Here is a 14914-nt window from a genome sequence, read left to right as displayed (position 1 = left end):
TGGGGAGGAGCATGTTGTTTTCCGGACCAATAAGGCCTCTTTATCTAGACGGATTCTGGGATCAGCTCGCCAAACAAGTCGGTCATGCATGAGGTTATACCTCGGCGGATCAGGCCAACTGACGGACTTCCGAAGCTGATCAACAACGCTCGGATCGACAAAGTTTGCTGCTCCTGAACCAACTGCTCCCTGGCTTGATCTCGGCGTCAGTCATGGACAGGATGCAGGAATGTCGGAAATGCATGGGATCTTCGCCCTTACTAATCGCTGTCATACTCTTCGGTTCATCAGATGTGTTATCTAGCCCGCGTGGTGAGCAACCACTTCAAATAAGCTTTAGATGGTAATTAACCGAATCTGCAGCTGATTTGAGGCACCCAGTAATTATGATAACGTAAAAAGACCAGAATAAACAAACAACAAACTAGCGGAGGATTAGGAGGACATGCATAATAGACGGAGCTAGCCAACAGCGAAACAAACACACAGGTTGCCGCGATTAAGGGCATGGCTGCAGCCATAAGAGTACGCGCACATGGACATCGGGCGGCGCCCCTTGACCTCAAGAGTTGTGTTCGCCGGACGGCATTAATTGAGGGAGAAAATCATCACCCTGGTGATAAGCGCTCAAGCTGACAGAATACATAGTCGTGAACAAATACAAATCAGATCTTATGCTACAATCGTAAGAGGTTTGCTGAATTGCGGAATCGAGATGGGAATTCTCGTAGCTACCAAGCCTAGCCCGGAACAGTGGTATACGAAATGCTCCACCCGATCTAAGCGCGACTCTTCTCGTTGAATCTGTTCCTCCCTACCGGAAATGCGGGTCAGCGACTCATTCAGGACGTATCATTAGAGTACTCACCTAAGAAGCATCAGACTGCTCGTCGTCATCACAGCCCTCTCCGACAAAAACGTATTTCACCTCTTCTACGAGGTGGACCGTTTCATGCTCATCACCCTCGCAGTCTTCCTCGTCATCATCGAACACCAATTGCTTGTCCAACCTTCTTTTCCCTTCGATCCTCCTTTTCGGCTGATTGTTCAGGTATGTGAACCAGGTAAATTGACCGCACGTGGTGGTGTCGGCTGCCATCTCACCGATACTAGACCTGCTATCGCACTTGCAGTCGAAGGCTCCCGTATCGGCATTGGGCGAAAACATGATTGACTTCGATTGTGAACATGCTTTGATACAGCCCTCAAGAGAAGAGAATCGGTTTCCTGGATGTCTACGATCAGGTAACAAGTGACAAACCCGGGTTGCTCAGTCAGTCAAGCTATTCAGATCGCCCGATTGGGAAGTCAGGACTCACAAACTTGCTGTCACCCCGGTGTAGCAACCTTGGAAAGATAACGAATTGGCGGGGCCGCTCAAGGCATAGATCTAACGGGAGATTGTCTTAGCCAAAGCCAAGTATCCAGCAGCAAAGAGCAAGGACGGCACGGCCTATACCCACCTCGTAATTGTCTCCTTCGCACCCAGCCAAATTCGATGCGCCGTAGGTATATTGAGAAGCCTTAGGCGCAGCGCTCGAACAATAACATTGACCTGTGTTGTACTGATTATAGAAGTAAGGCATGTGGAGTGAAGAGCAGTATTTCTGAAAAAGAGATTTCCAGAGTTCAGTGAAGTACTTCACAGATCCCCCAGCAGAACACCACACAATAACGACCCTGGACACTCACGGCGCATCCAGCTGACGTGCCTCCTGCGTAATGCCCCTTGGGATCGTTGGCTTGAGGACGGAAATTGAAAGGGTCAGTACACCCAACAAAGGTATACGCGGATACCGACATGCAGAAGCACAGTATGTATATAGCGAATAGCATGTTGTCGACCAAGCTGAAGATTGAAAGGGACTGATTTGTCCGTATGATTATCGATAGTTGTCAGGATGAAGGTGTGATGGTGAAGAATTGTTCTTGTCGATAATGACCCCTTTTATACCTCACACAGCTTGGAGCCAGCTTCCGCGGATCATTGTGCCCTTGCTTAACAACACCTAATACTGATGGATCCCATTAAGATCCAAGCATTGTCGTCATTGTCTATGTCGTCGCGATCAGATCACGGGGTGTCTTGTCTTGTCCTGTCCTGTGCTTTTCTGTCCTGATTCAATTCGTTTAAGACCCGTTCCCAGATGATCTGTCCTTTCGAATGAGACGAAGATCAGATTTTAGGTGGAAAAGTATCTTTTGCTTCAATCAAGCTTCTAGCGAGAATGACGCACCATATCGTTCCGATGCATGGTATCCGATGACGTTCGCCGAGGTCCAATTCAAGCAGGCCCGCTTGTCAAACGAATAAACGGTTTGAATTGCCTGACGTCGCAAGAATGATCGTCAGAATCTTTCGGGACCTAGACTATATCTTATCGATAAAATTCTATTGAGAATGGTCATACGACTCCCACCCTTATCTTTAGCTCTTCAGTTCATCACTTTAAGCTGAATCAGGTCAATCAATCACTCCGATCGACGGGAAGCAAAGCCATTCGATTCATCCATCATTCGATGATCATTTCAACCATCGACGGTTTCTGTTTACTGCTGACCGGTCAGACAGGAGACTACATCTGTATCCAGTATTGGTGAGACCTAACTTGAAAATCTAGACCGTCTTTGAGGTCGCAATGGTGCGAAACCCAAAATTGATGCATGATGCGTTATGAATGAAAGACTGATTGTCCAAGGGTATATGACTCGTGTCAATGATGTTCCCTCCAAAAGCGGTTGCTAAACGAGCGGTTGTCTATAATTCTAGTCTATGATTGATGTATGGCACCTGATATTCACTTCGTCCTAGCTCTGGGCATACACACCCCTCTGACCGGATAATACCCTTTCTCGCAAGCCAAAGCGCGGCACTTTGAATCTTGACATGTGACACCGCCCAAGACTGCCCCACGCAATGAAGAACAGCTATAACGTACGTGCAAGCGAATCATCAACGACCGCGCTTGTACGTGGTTTTTAAGTATCAGGCTTTCGGTTTGATGGACTCACTCGATACCCTTCGTTTGATTACGGGAAGCCCCATATTCACCGTGCATACATCCTCCACACGATTCCAGCTCCGAAGCTGTATCGATGCACTAAACACCCGTAATCACGGCGTCTGAGTTATCTTTCACAATCAGTCGACGACGGCGAAATCGGTTGATCACGAATCACTGTACTGTGATTACAAGCGAGTACCACTCACTTCGTAAGCACCCGATTGCGGAATCATGCAAGCAACCATTTCCCTCGGACAATAGTTCAACCTCGCACTTTGTCTCTGTCTCCTGACTGTGTTCAACTTTTCCCGCATCTGTCGTCTGGCTACTCCCGAGGCTGACGAAGCGGCACTATGACTGTATAAGAAGAAGGATGAGTAACCGCACGTTCGAGAATTGTCTTGAGGTGGATAGACGTCGTTGGAAGGCGCACAAAGACAGTATAGCTGGTTGTCTGCTTGGCCTGATCGGGGGGCAAAACCAGCTTGGCCTGAAGTTGCGCAAGACGAGAAACATTCTCCAGGTGAAGATACGAAGTACGTCTTATCCCTACACGTACAGTCCGGAAAGATAGGGTCGCGCGTAACATCAACATCAGCTAATTCCATGACTTTGTAGAAGAGCCCCAGTACACGAATCACGATGATGATGGCAATGACAGTGACAGTGCCAATGATCATGAGTTGTTTTCCGATCAGCACAGAGACACTCACGAAGCAGGGTTGGTACCTGGCGAACATCCGTTAAATTGGAAGGTGGTCACGAGCTTGGACGCCTACAGTATCGCATACGTTCATTGAGAACACTCGTCAACTCAGAGCACACCTTCCATATATGCAGCCAGGCCACCGGACTAGACTGGACTGGACTGGAGACTCACCCTATAGGCATTGGAAGGACAAGTACCCATATTATCCGTTCCTTGTATGATCTTCGACTGGACAGGGGCTACGCTGGTGCAGACGCATGTACCACCCGAGTTGTAGTACATGTACGGCGCCGTGTCCGCGGTCGATTGACAATAATCTTATCGCCATGCGGTCAGTACCTGCTGTCGATAGTACCTGCTGTCGATGTGTTGAAGTCTGTGAAGGTGAGGGGGTAGAAGATGTTGGGGCGGGGGTCTCGAAGATGGAAGAGGAGATAACGTGCACAAGCTGGACTCACATAACACAGCGCTTCACTCGCTACATTCGTTGAAGCAGGGTCCGAACCAGTAGGAGTCACCGCTTGATAACACCCGACAAAGGTCTGAGCTTCGACTACCAGTGCCGTACAGACGAGAGAGACTAGCAGGAAGAGAACGTTCATTGTGGACGGCATAGCTGTTCCTCGCTTGTTTCTGCAGGATGCAAAGCCAATTTATCAGTCAAGTCAGTACAACAACAACACTGAATCCGTTTTGGTATTTTGATGATCAGAGAACGTTTAGTGCGATGAGCGATGCGAAACTCATAAATGATATAGCAAGGCGCAGTGAAATTAGAGCTGCTAATCCGCAAGCGACAGGATCCGTCCGTAGCTCCGACACAAGCAGACTGTGTCGGCTCAACGACCCAGCGCCGAGATGAGATTCGGTCGTAGAAGAAAGACAAAGATGAACAAACAACGCAAAATCACAAATTACCGATCATCACTATGGATGATCAACAACCTGAACTAAGTGCTGATTAAGGGCTTCAAGGTTATAACCCTTATCCTGAAGTGACATAATAACAGATCCAGAGTCGAGAAATCAGGAAAAGCAACATTTGTGGACGAGAAATCAGGAAAAGCAACATTTGTGGAATCGCATGTCACGTAATCAGTGCATCAATTGAATTACTTCACATCCTTCTGATTTATTGCACCGCCAACGCCACTGGACTGAGGCCGAACATGTGCTTCAAGATCCGCATATCAATGCACGAGATCAAGACGGGCCAGTATAGACACTGGATCAATTGGGGACGTCAGGGTCCGTGCCCGGACAAAAATGGCAGTGGGACTTGCAGACTTACAATGGCCGAGCCATAGTGGGGACATCCGTCGAGACACCGTTTAACGATATATTCACATGAAGTGCATGTTGGTCTATGGTATATGTACCCAAATCGCCTAATTGTCCATAATTAGGAGATTCAGGTAATGGTGTCTATCATGATGGTGCGACGAGAAGTATTGTACATGAGTCTATATCCCGAAATGAAAAATGATGATGAAAATGGACGGACTCGGATCAAGAGACCCCAGTCAGCAGATTGATGAGGAGTCAGTAAAGGCTGTCTAGTCTGTCTACCATCTGGAAGAGTATCCTCCTCCTGAACCGCCTCCGCCGTAGGAGTTGGCTCCAGATCCACCTCCGTAACCACCACCACCACCTCCAAATCGGCCTCCTCCTCTACCTCCTCCTCGACCACCACCGCCTCGTCCTCGACCACCACCGCCACCACCGTACATGGCCATTTGCTCAAGCTCAGGAGTGCTATTGAAGTGTATATAATCAGCCATCATAGCATCACTGACTCCAAATTGTTTAATGAGACTCACACTTCACTCTTGGACTCTCTCAAAATTTGCACCAATTCACGCGCTTGCTTAGAGTTATCAGGGGTGAAATAAGTGTAAGAGACACCCTTTCGACCGGCTCGACCGGTACGACCGATTCGGTGGATGTAGTCTTCACAATTGTTAGGGAAATCACTATGATGTAAGATATCAGTATCAATTATTCAAAGTCGATGGGCTCAACGAAACAAGAGCTAACTCACTAGTTGATGACATAACCGATATCCTTGACATCTTTATATCAAGATGCGGATCATCGATTGTCAACGTAAATATTCAATTGCAAAAGGGCGAATGAGCAGCAGGAGAAAAAGAGGCACAGACATAAGTATAATTTCCCTCAACAAGTATGAAACCGCTTGACGACCTGACTCGGATCTGACACCATGAGTGGCGCCTGTCAATCACTGAAACTTGAGGCAAAGCTAGAGAACGCGTGGTGAGTATTGCTGTGACCGACCAAGCAATTTCCCTATACAAGATAGGTAGTCTAGCTGGAAGGTCGGCCAACCAATAGCAATTCGCGTTGGCGCCTTCGAGATCCTCTGTAAAGGGGTGCTAGCGTAAGGAAATAGGTCAGTCCTCTCGAGTAGAATTGTCGACCATTCTCAACGCAGCCCCCTCAGAGGGGAGTGGCGGAGTTATGATCGACGCATCAGAGAAAACAGAACGTATTGACGCGTATCACCCCTCGAAAGAAGGATCACTGGAGCGCTCGAACTCTTGGACAGCTTTGCGTGACAGCGATTGCGGATAAGGCGCCGGTGCGTAGGAGTCGGAGTCGTCCGGCGGCGAGACGATTGAGATATGACACATACCGAGACCTCGGGAAGCAACGTCAGTAGCAAGCATGATAGGACTTCGACCAGCCTTGAATTCGGCTAATACCCAGTCTCGTTCGGCTTGTTGTCTGAGAAGAGGAACGGTTGTCAGCTTCTCAGCGGAATCCTTTGATATCAGGGCCACTCACTTATCACCGTGGATGGCAAGAGCGGGCCAGCCATCCATTCGAAGGAATTTAGTAAGGTCATCAGCCACTCGCTTGGTAGCGATGAAGATGATAACTTTAGCATTTTCCTTTGAGATTTGCTCAAGATGGCCAAGCAATTTTTGTCGTTTATCGTAGTCGGTACAGATCTCAACATGTTGTTGCACGTTGTGGTTGGCAGTCAATTCCATAGAACCGATGTTGACTTGAATGAAGTCGTGGAGGAAGTCCATGGCAAGTCTTTGCACTTCCTTGGGCCAAGTAGCGGAGAAAAGAAGGGTCTGTCTGTCGGGTCGGATTTGACTGACAATCTTTCGGATTTGAGGTTCGAAACCCATATCCAACATTCGATCGGCTTCGTCCATAACGAGGTAAGTGACTCGCTTAAGGTTGGTCTTTCCCGTTTCAAGCATATCGATCAATCGACCGGGAGTAGCGACACAGATCTCTACACCTCGTTGAAGATCCCTGATTTGTGGACCTTTGGGGGCACCACCGTAGATGGCGGTGTTTCTGATTCTGGAAGATTTACCGAATCTACTGCACTCGGCTTGAATCTGTACAGCCAACTCTCTGGTGGGAGCAAGGATAAGAACGACAGGACCATCACCGGGGGCGAGAAGAGGCTGAGCGTTGATGTGGACCATGGCGGGAAGGGCGAAAGAGATAGTTTTACCGGACCCAGTCTCGGCAACAGCTACCAAATCTCGACCAGAAAGAGCCATTGGCCAAGCTTGACATTGAATGGAGGATGGAGCAGTGAAACCCATGGTTCGGATCTCGGACAGAATATAGTCGGGGAAACCGGCTTCCTCGAAAGTGGTGATGGGTCGAGGAACGTTTTGACCTTGAATCTTCATGGTCTTTTCGGCTCGGAATTGGGCGACTTCAGCATCGCTTCGAGCGGTGACTCGGGGGTCTTGTACATAGAAGCTAATCACGATGTCATCAGCGCAAGTCACAATATGGATGCATGCGTGAACGAACTCACTTCTTTTCGAACTTGGTCAAGTTGGTGTGGTCCCAGTCGATGCTGTGTAAACCACCACCGAGATTGCCCATTCGATCACCACCGCCACCTATTGGGAGACACAAACATGGGTCAGCGTATCCCGAAACGACGATATAAGTCATCGTCTGGACGTGCCTCCATAAGAGCCATAGCCTGAACCACCAGAATAATTACCGTATGATCCACCGCCTGTTAAGAACGGGAAAAATGGTCGGTCACCTTTCGATGTTATACCGGTGGTTTTGGGGGATTTGTGAGAAGCTTACCGTAACCACCACCACCACCTCCGTAGCCTCCTCCTCCGTATCCACCACCTCCACCACCGTAGCCGCCGCCACCTCCTCCGTAACCACCGCCATATGAGCCACCGCCGTAAGACTACAGATAAAAGAACGGGCGCGTTAGCCATCGGGTTCAGTTGAGCCAGTGGCGAAACGAGCGTAACACTCACCATAATGCTTTTTACTAGAATGTAAGAGCTGAAAGAGTGTATAAGAGAGGTGTAGCCTGTACTAGGACAAGAGCTGTTTTATAGATGTATCAACAGAAAGAAGACAAAGAGGAATGAGAATGGCGAAGTTGATAATGGAAGGGAGAATTGGTGGATTGATTGATTGTGAGGCCTGCACGATCAACACAAAACTCTGAATGGAAAAAGGAGAAAGGTCAAAAAACTTATCGGCGGTCAGCTCCACTGGCGCGGGACTGTCTGGTTTTTATATCGGAGTTTCGAGTGTGGCATTGTAGAGCTCAAGTATTTTCCCACGTGTACGAAATGCTCTCGCTCAAGCCGTTTCCGGCGAATTTCAGCCAAGAGAAAATATTCGGCTCTTTCTCTTTTAGATAGAGATAGATGCCCAAGTTTGATATAGATGATCTTACCAAGGTATATCACAAACATCCTACAGAGACCTCTACGTTCGCTCATGATCTTCTGCACTAAAGTAATGCTCGTATCCAGAATATAGATCATTCATTGGAAGCGCAACTCACTCGAGCTGAGCCGTATGAGCGAAACAAAGTTTGAAACCAAACCGGCGGTGCTGAAGGTCGTGCATTGGTCTTGGGCAATGTTTTACCCTGAGTTCCTATTGTGTGTAATCGATATGACGGCATTTGTTCAAAACATGCGCAAACGCAAAAGTCTTGTTATACTACGCCGTATGCTGCATGAATTGCTGCGCAGATAGCAGAATATAATTCACCTTCGCATGCATGCTAATCAATTCTGTCGAAGCGCAAGACTGACACTATCGCTTTGTATCAGCTCGGCACTTCAGGAAAGGTCGGCATAAATCACAGCCGCACACAGCTAGAAGTCAAGCAAGAGGAGAGATACCAGACGGAGGATCCTCCAGCCTCCTCTTATCTCATCTCGAAGGTAGCTAGCTGTTACGCCGAAATCATCAACCATCTGCTAGAAGCTAGAACCGAACACCCTTCCCTAGACCACCGAAAGAACCACTGTCGAGCCACTGTCGAACCACCCTGCCCTCTGCATCATTATTACTCAACGTCATCAAGCACAGTAACCCATTCGGATATTCATGGCATCTCGCTCACCCCGAATAACCATCTTCCCCTCTACTTCTACCTCCTCTTCTTCCTCGTCCTCCCCCATAATGTCACTTTCAACATGGATAGACACCCTGCGATCCCAGAGATACTCTTTACTACCGACCAACTCCGTTCCCACTTCTCCAGAACCCATCAAGCACACTTCTACCAAGAAACGTTTATTCCAAACTACATTAGTAGCTCTGGTGCTGATGGGGATAATAGGGTACTCCCTGAAATCAGTCAAGACAGTAACAATAGAGGAAGAACCTATAGAGTTCCAAGAATCTCAACCCATAATAGGTGACACGGACACAGCGAAGCCTCTCGATCCACCTGATTTCGATGTTGGTTCTGAAATACCTCCTGACTCGGTGGAAATTCCTTCCACTTCGACGTCAACGGACTCCGAAGCTGATGTCGACGTCGAGGTTGACACCGAAGCTTGGAGAGCAGCCGGTAATTGGGGTGTGTCGGAAGATTTGGGCTGGATATCGCCGCCGTACAACTCCAGTGTACTCGGTGAAGTCGCGGAAGGGAGGTATAGACTAGGTTTCTCAGCTGGCGAAACTGGTTCCAGAGAGTGAGTACACCTTATCTGATCCTGTCCGCTCGCCTCGCATATATCAAACTCCATCTCAATATATCGGTACTAACACCTGAGCTGCGGACTATAAGGTATTTCCAACGATTGCACGATTTCGCCTTATCCCTCCCCGAACCACTACACACCCCTCTCCTCTCTTCGTTATTCTACCACTCTCCGCCAAACTACGAGAACATCGTCTCTACTTTTTACCCGGACCAACCGCATTCTCCATCGATGATCAGCTACAAATACATCCACCAGACTGATAAAGAGTACAACCCCGAGAACGAGCTGCCCAAAGTATGGGAAAGCATCAACAAGCCTGATGGATGGCGTATGAACTTCTTAGACGATGCTCAAGCACACAATTGGATGCTAAGTCAATTCGAAGGATCAGACGTCAATTGGGCTTGGGACTATATGCACCGTGGTGTGCTCAAAGCTGATTTCTTGCGGTATCTCCTTCCTCTTGTGGTTGGTGGTGTTTATTCTGATGTGGACGTGAGTGGATTCTTCCTGATTTGACTGATTTGATTGTACCTTCCTTTTGGTGTCGATCCTATATGAGATCCAGGCGAAAATCATTGGTCCACCAAAGGACGAGCAAGACAAACATCACCTTCAAGGCTCCATGGTCAATAGCAAAGGTGGAAAAACGCTGACCTATATTCAATCCATGACTCGTTTGACTCGTAGACACGTCCAATCCGACCAATCGAAGAATGGGGCACCCACTCGGTCGAGCTCCTCGATCTCTCATACACCGACGGCGCCGAATGGAGATCCAGAATATCCACTCATCCAGCTGTGATTGTCGGTGTCGACGTCGACGTACACAACAAAGAAGGATGGCAGAACGAGTGGCCTCGACCCCTGGGAATCTGTCAATGGACATTATCTTCCGCCCCTTCACATCCCATCTTCCTAGACGCGGTTCGCAGGGTAGTCAATTCCACCAGGGTGGTAGAAGCGTGGGAAGAATGGAGGATCGACGAAATTCAAAAACTCGAATCGGACGGCCAGGTCGAGCAGGCCGAAGAGCTGAAAGGACAGCATAGGGATCACGCGATGAATGTAATGGAGTGGACTGGACCTGGGTTGTTCACTGATAGTGTGGTAGCGTGAGTCTCAGTCCCTTTGATCTTTCCTGACCTTTCACCTCCCAACCCTCTCGTCCCCCTCTATATCCTTCGTATTTCGGACGAATACTGGATCTCAAACCGATCACATAGCAAAGTTCTCGAGACCACTGATCTTTTGGCTGACTCAACACGATCTGATTCAATTCGTCGCAGCTTCTTACTGGCCCGATACAACGTCTCATGGCACCGACTCCGCTCATTAGACCACCCTCTTCGAATAGGAGACGTCCTGATTTTGCCTATTACCGGGTTCAGTCCAGGGGGCGAACGGGATTTCGGCGCAGAGAATCCAGATAGTATACAAGCTAACGTATTGCACAACTGTGAGTGACCCATTTGATGTTGAATCTGAAATTTTTTGACTGTGTCGAATCGTTTTGATTTGCTGTACTGTCCATTTTTTCTTCTGGGATTTCGAAAGAGACCCGTTCCGTCCCAGATCAACGGCCGTTTATTCTTGGAGACATCGCTGATTTGATGTCTTTTTGCGAAATGCGATATAGTCCGAGGAAGTTGGAAAGGCGATGGAGCTAGAAAATAGAGTAATAAAATTATCGACTAGGAAAGCTATTCAGACTCAGAAAAACCGCCACCGTGACCGCGACCAATCGAAGTATCGAGTACATTTAGAGGTATTAGTAGAAAAAGAAGAAGAAGAAGAAGAAGAAAAACAGGGTCTTCTTTCTTTCAGGCCGTTCAGCTTTCGCTTCAGGATCCAGCGTCCAGCTTTTGGCTGTTTATAGCATCATAATTCACTCTCACATTATCCCATTACAATTTATGTAATCTTTCCTGGCTTTGGATCTGGGTTTGGGTACGAGTCCAATCGAATTGTTGTTGTTCATATCATATAGCTCTGATCACCGTCCAAGCTCGTACACGTTCATGCACATTGTACAAAATAGCTGGGGATATACATGTGTGCATAGTACAAGATACACATACTGTCCCTTTTACTTTTCTGCGTTGTTTACGTGGAGGCCCACTGACCATAATCTACGCGTGAATATGCATTTCGTGAATAAGTTATGCGATATGAACTGCTATTATACTCATGATATACGATATGACTTTCGAGGTTGGAGTGTAAGTGCAAGTGAGGATTTCTCGCCCTCGCCTTTCCGAACATTTTTTACAACTATATGTCCCTCTTATCAAGCCTGCCTTAGTTTCAATTCTCATTCTAAGCTTGCTTCTCATACGTGATGAACGGACATGACCCTTTGGTCAAGAGTTTTATTTTCTCTTGAACCATCCTTTCAATCCTTTCCTACTGCTCACGCTACTCGCATTCCTTCCATTCGCACTACCAACGGTAGAAAGCGGTTCCGAGCCATTCACAATTTTAACATTCTCGCCTCCGTGCTCACTGCCTCTCCCACTCGTAGTTTCGCCTAATGCGAAACTCGAAGCGCGAGAAGACGAGTTGACCGAAGGGTCCAGATCTGGCGTAGGTGGTGAATTGCCGCTGCCTCCATTACCATTGGCGAGGTTCTTAGCACTGCTTTGGGTAGGGGAAGTTTGCGGGAGGTCGATCTCACTTGACATAGGCGGCGTATGACTAACATGTAATTTGGATCTTCCTACACCTGTTGACGCCGTTGTCGATGTTGAAGTCGACATCGTATTGGGCATAGGCATAGACATGGATCTAGGTAAAGAAGAGGGACCACTTGCTCTACCTGTGCTTGAGAGAGGAAGCGGAGGGTTTTTCGGTGGAGAAGGTGATCTCGAATGAGGTGGTGTTCTAGCATGCGTGGAGGTGTACGGTATAGAAGGCGGAGAAGACAATTGCCTTTCGTGCCCTATACTAGGTCGACCAGACGAGGACGGCCTTGAAGAGGCAGAGGTAGATGCAGAGGTAACCGAGGTAGTTGACGGTCTCCTAGATTCAGCGATCAGGCCAGGCATGCTCATACAGCTAGACCAATTGGCCAAGAATGCCCTGGGACGGAACTCCTCGTTTGATCCTAAGACCTGATAAGGACATCTGACCCCTCCAAACAGCAAGACTTCCGCCCCGCTTACGTCTCCTGCCGCGATTTGCGAAGCGGGTCGGCTGTTTGTACTCGATGCCGCATGGGCGGGTCTGGATTCGACAAAAGGCGATAACCACACGGGAGTGGTGACTACACAACCGAAAATTTCTCGGGGACATCGGAGCTGGAAAGTCGGTAAAAGCGACAGGAGGAAACTCTCGATGACGTTGGGTAGAGGAGTCGGCATGATTTTAGGTAAGACGTGTATCAAGCTGATTGGCATCTGGGGATTGGAGGGCGGTTTCCCCCGCTGCCGAGTCAAGGACGGCATGATTCCGGTTGTGATGACGACAGCTTGATGTAACATGTCTTGTAGTGCTCTCTCAGGTTTGAAGTTCTTCATGTCCGGTACAAAGTTGATGACGGCGTCGAACAAACTCCCATGCTGTCCGCTCCCTCCGGCTGAAGGGCTGCCACCAAAATCTGAGCCATCAGAGCTTTTCATCAATCCTCCAAATATACTGTCTCTCCCGAAAGATGTCAACCTATTCTTAGCTTTAGGGGTGGATTCGTTCGAGGTGTCGTACATAGAAGCGGACCGTTGTCGCTCATTCGTACTCAGAGTGGAATCCGTCGAGCTCCTTGCCGACGATGAGCCGCTAATGTTGAAGTTGGAGAGTACCCGCTTTCGCATTGGCGGTGTAGAAGGAGGGGAGTTCGAGGCGGAAGACGAAGTGACTGAGCCTGCTCGAGGTCTGGTGAATGTGCTAGATCCTCTGGGCCTCGAGCGGTATTGCTGAGCCAGCGAGGTCGCTTGGGCTAAAAGCACTGTCAAGGCATGCGCATCGGTATCATTCGATTCGACTGACGTGTTGAATGGTTGAACGGTGGGGAAGATTTGCTGGTTTGGTGACGAGGACATCAGATGCGATGGGGACAACAGAGCTTCTATGGCCGGCAGAGGTCGGTAAGAGCCGACCAATAGTAGAGTGTCGGAAAATGCGGGGTCGTACAATATTGGAGCGAGTGATGCAGGAGTAGGGTCTGAGATATATGTATGGCGATTAGTTCCTGGATAAGGTATACGATGTTGTGAATGCTAGCTCACCACCCAGAACCAGGATCACCCGTTGATCCTCTGACCAAGTCACCGCCCCCTGAGAGGTCTCCACTAGATCAATCACCCAATCCGCTTTTCTCCTTCTCTCGACTTGGCTGGAAAGAGGGAGTTCTTTCGATTTGCCTTTCTCGGGAGATGTCCGCCTCATCTTCATCTCTAGCGCTTTGTCCATCTCTCTCAAACTCCCGGCAGAATGGGCATTCGACGTATCGCTGACTGTCCGTCGAGTAGACTTTCTCGAAGTTGATCCACTCTGTTGTCCGTTATACGCTGAAGGCGGCGGGACTTGAGGTTGTGATGTCGATGTGGCCGGATGATGATCATGATTCTCAGGAACGACCGCCAGAGCTGATGATCCTCTTCTGATGAATGACGAGCCATTGCTGCTGCTGCTGCTCATATCGTATGATGTCGCTCTCCTCGAAGATTGGGCTTTCGCGTCGAGAAAGCTATCCGAGATGGGTGCCGTAGACACCGACGCAGACATGGTTGGTATTTGAGATTAGCCAGGAGACGAGAATGTCTGCTGACAAGAGATTGGTGTGTCTATGACTGCGCTCTGCGCAGAAGGATCCTGAGATTGCCCTATGGACAGTCAACTTGAATTGCCCATAAGTCAGCTATAAGGCAATCACTTTGAATAGGAGATATGTTGATGGGCGGAGAAGATATGCAAGGAGTATAAAGGAAAGGCAACCTTTGCTGCCGTTGAAGTCGTGATGAGAAATGCCAAGAATCGTCAAGGGGTGAAGAAAGGATACCAAGAATGCAATCAAACGCGGTTATCGGATATGTCATCATCCAGCAATCAATCAAGAATGAGGATTGAGGATGAAACATCGTGAGGAGACGCTTGTGCATCGAAGAGAGGTGACGCAATTGATGATTGTTCTGGCAGAATCAGAGGGCACGGTCGCTTTTTTAGCGCACCAAGGAGAGGAACGATGTTGGAAACCCTCCGATCAGACGTCGGAG

The 14914-nt window shown here is 48.5% G+C and overlaps 6 protein-coding genes across 6 annotated transcripts; 1 reads left to right on the top strand and 5 right to left on the bottom strand.

The window, feature by feature from the left end:
- Nucleotides 1-868: 868 nt before the first annotated feature.
- On the bottom strand, nucleotides 869-1836 carry I303_106443 (uncharacterized protein; the record flags this gene model as incomplete). Its single annotated transcript, XM_018411558.2, has 4 exons — nucleotides 869-1235; nucleotides 1320-1390; nucleotides 1464-1607; nucleotides 1693-1836. 4 exons carry the CDS (start codon nucleotides 1834-1836, stop codon nucleotides 869-871), a joined length of 726 nt encoding a protein of 241 aa, XP_018259370.2.
- Nucleotides 1837-2798: 962 nt separating this feature from the next.
- Nucleotides 2799-3996, bottom strand: I303_106442 (uncharacterized protein; the record flags this gene model as incomplete). The annotated part of the gene is made up of 5 exons (XM_065969373.1): nucleotides 2799-2928; nucleotides 3013-3101; nucleotides 3212-3554; nucleotides 3719-3780; nucleotides 3886-3996. 5 exons carry the CDS (start codon nucleotides 3994-3996, stop codon nucleotides 2799-2801), a joined length of 735 nt encoding a protein of 244 aa, XP_065825445.1.
- A 50-nt stretch (nucleotides 3997-4046) lies between these two features.
- I303_106441 (uncharacterized protein) lies at nucleotides 4047-4316 on the bottom strand (the record flags this gene model as incomplete). Its single annotated transcript, XM_065969372.1, has 1 exon — nucleotides 4047-4316. The coding sequence occupies one exon, from the start codon at nucleotides 4314-4316 to the stop codon at nucleotides 4047-4049; it is 270 nt and encodes an 89-aa protein (XP_065825444.1).
- Nucleotides 4317-5279: 963 nt separating this feature from the next.
- On the bottom strand, nucleotides 5280-8006 carry I303_106440 (ATP-dependent RNA helicase DBP2-A; the record flags this gene model as incomplete). Its single annotated transcript, XM_018411560.1, has 8 exons — nucleotides 5280-5469; nucleotides 5535-5687; nucleotides 5756-5786; nucleotides 6371-6462; nucleotides 6523-7473; nucleotides 7532-7619; nucleotides 7819-7930; nucleotides 8004-8006. The coding sequence occupies 8 exons, from the start codon at nucleotides 8004-8006 to the stop codon at nucleotides 5280-5282; spliced, it is 1620 nt and encodes a 539-aa protein (XP_018259372.1).
- A 1168-nt stretch (nucleotides 8007-9174) lies between these two features.
- Nucleotides 9175-11381, top strand: I303_106439 (uncharacterized protein; the record flags this gene model as incomplete). Its single annotated transcript, XM_018411561.1, has 5 exons — nucleotides 9175-9692; nucleotides 9788-10199; nucleotides 10395-10819; nucleotides 10994-11163; nucleotides 11344-11381. 5 exons carry the CDS (start codon nucleotides 9175-9177, stop codon nucleotides 11379-11381), a joined length of 1563 nt encoding a protein of 520 aa, XP_018259373.1.
- Nucleotides 11382-12076: 695 nt separating this feature from the next.
- I303_106438 (uncharacterized protein) lies at nucleotides 12077-14426 on the bottom strand (the record flags this gene model as incomplete). Its single annotated transcript, XM_018411562.1, has 2 exons — nucleotides 12077-13863; nucleotides 13928-14426. 2 exons carry the CDS (start codon nucleotides 14424-14426, stop codon nucleotides 12077-12079), a joined length of 2286 nt encoding a protein of 761 aa, XP_018259374.1.
- Between the last annotated feature and the right edge of the window lie 488 nt (nucleotides 14427-14914).

Source organism: Kwoniella dejecticola, chromosome 8 (genome assembly GCF_000512565.2).
Source record: "Kwoniella dejecticola CBS 10117 chromosome 8, complete sequence".
Taxonomy (NCBI): Eukaryota; Fungi; Basidiomycota; class Tremellomycetes; order Tremellales; family Cryptococcaceae; genus Kwoniella; species Kwoniella dejecticola.
Note: the sequence above shows the minus strand (reverse complement) of the source record. Positions and strands in the feature narration are given on the sequence as shown.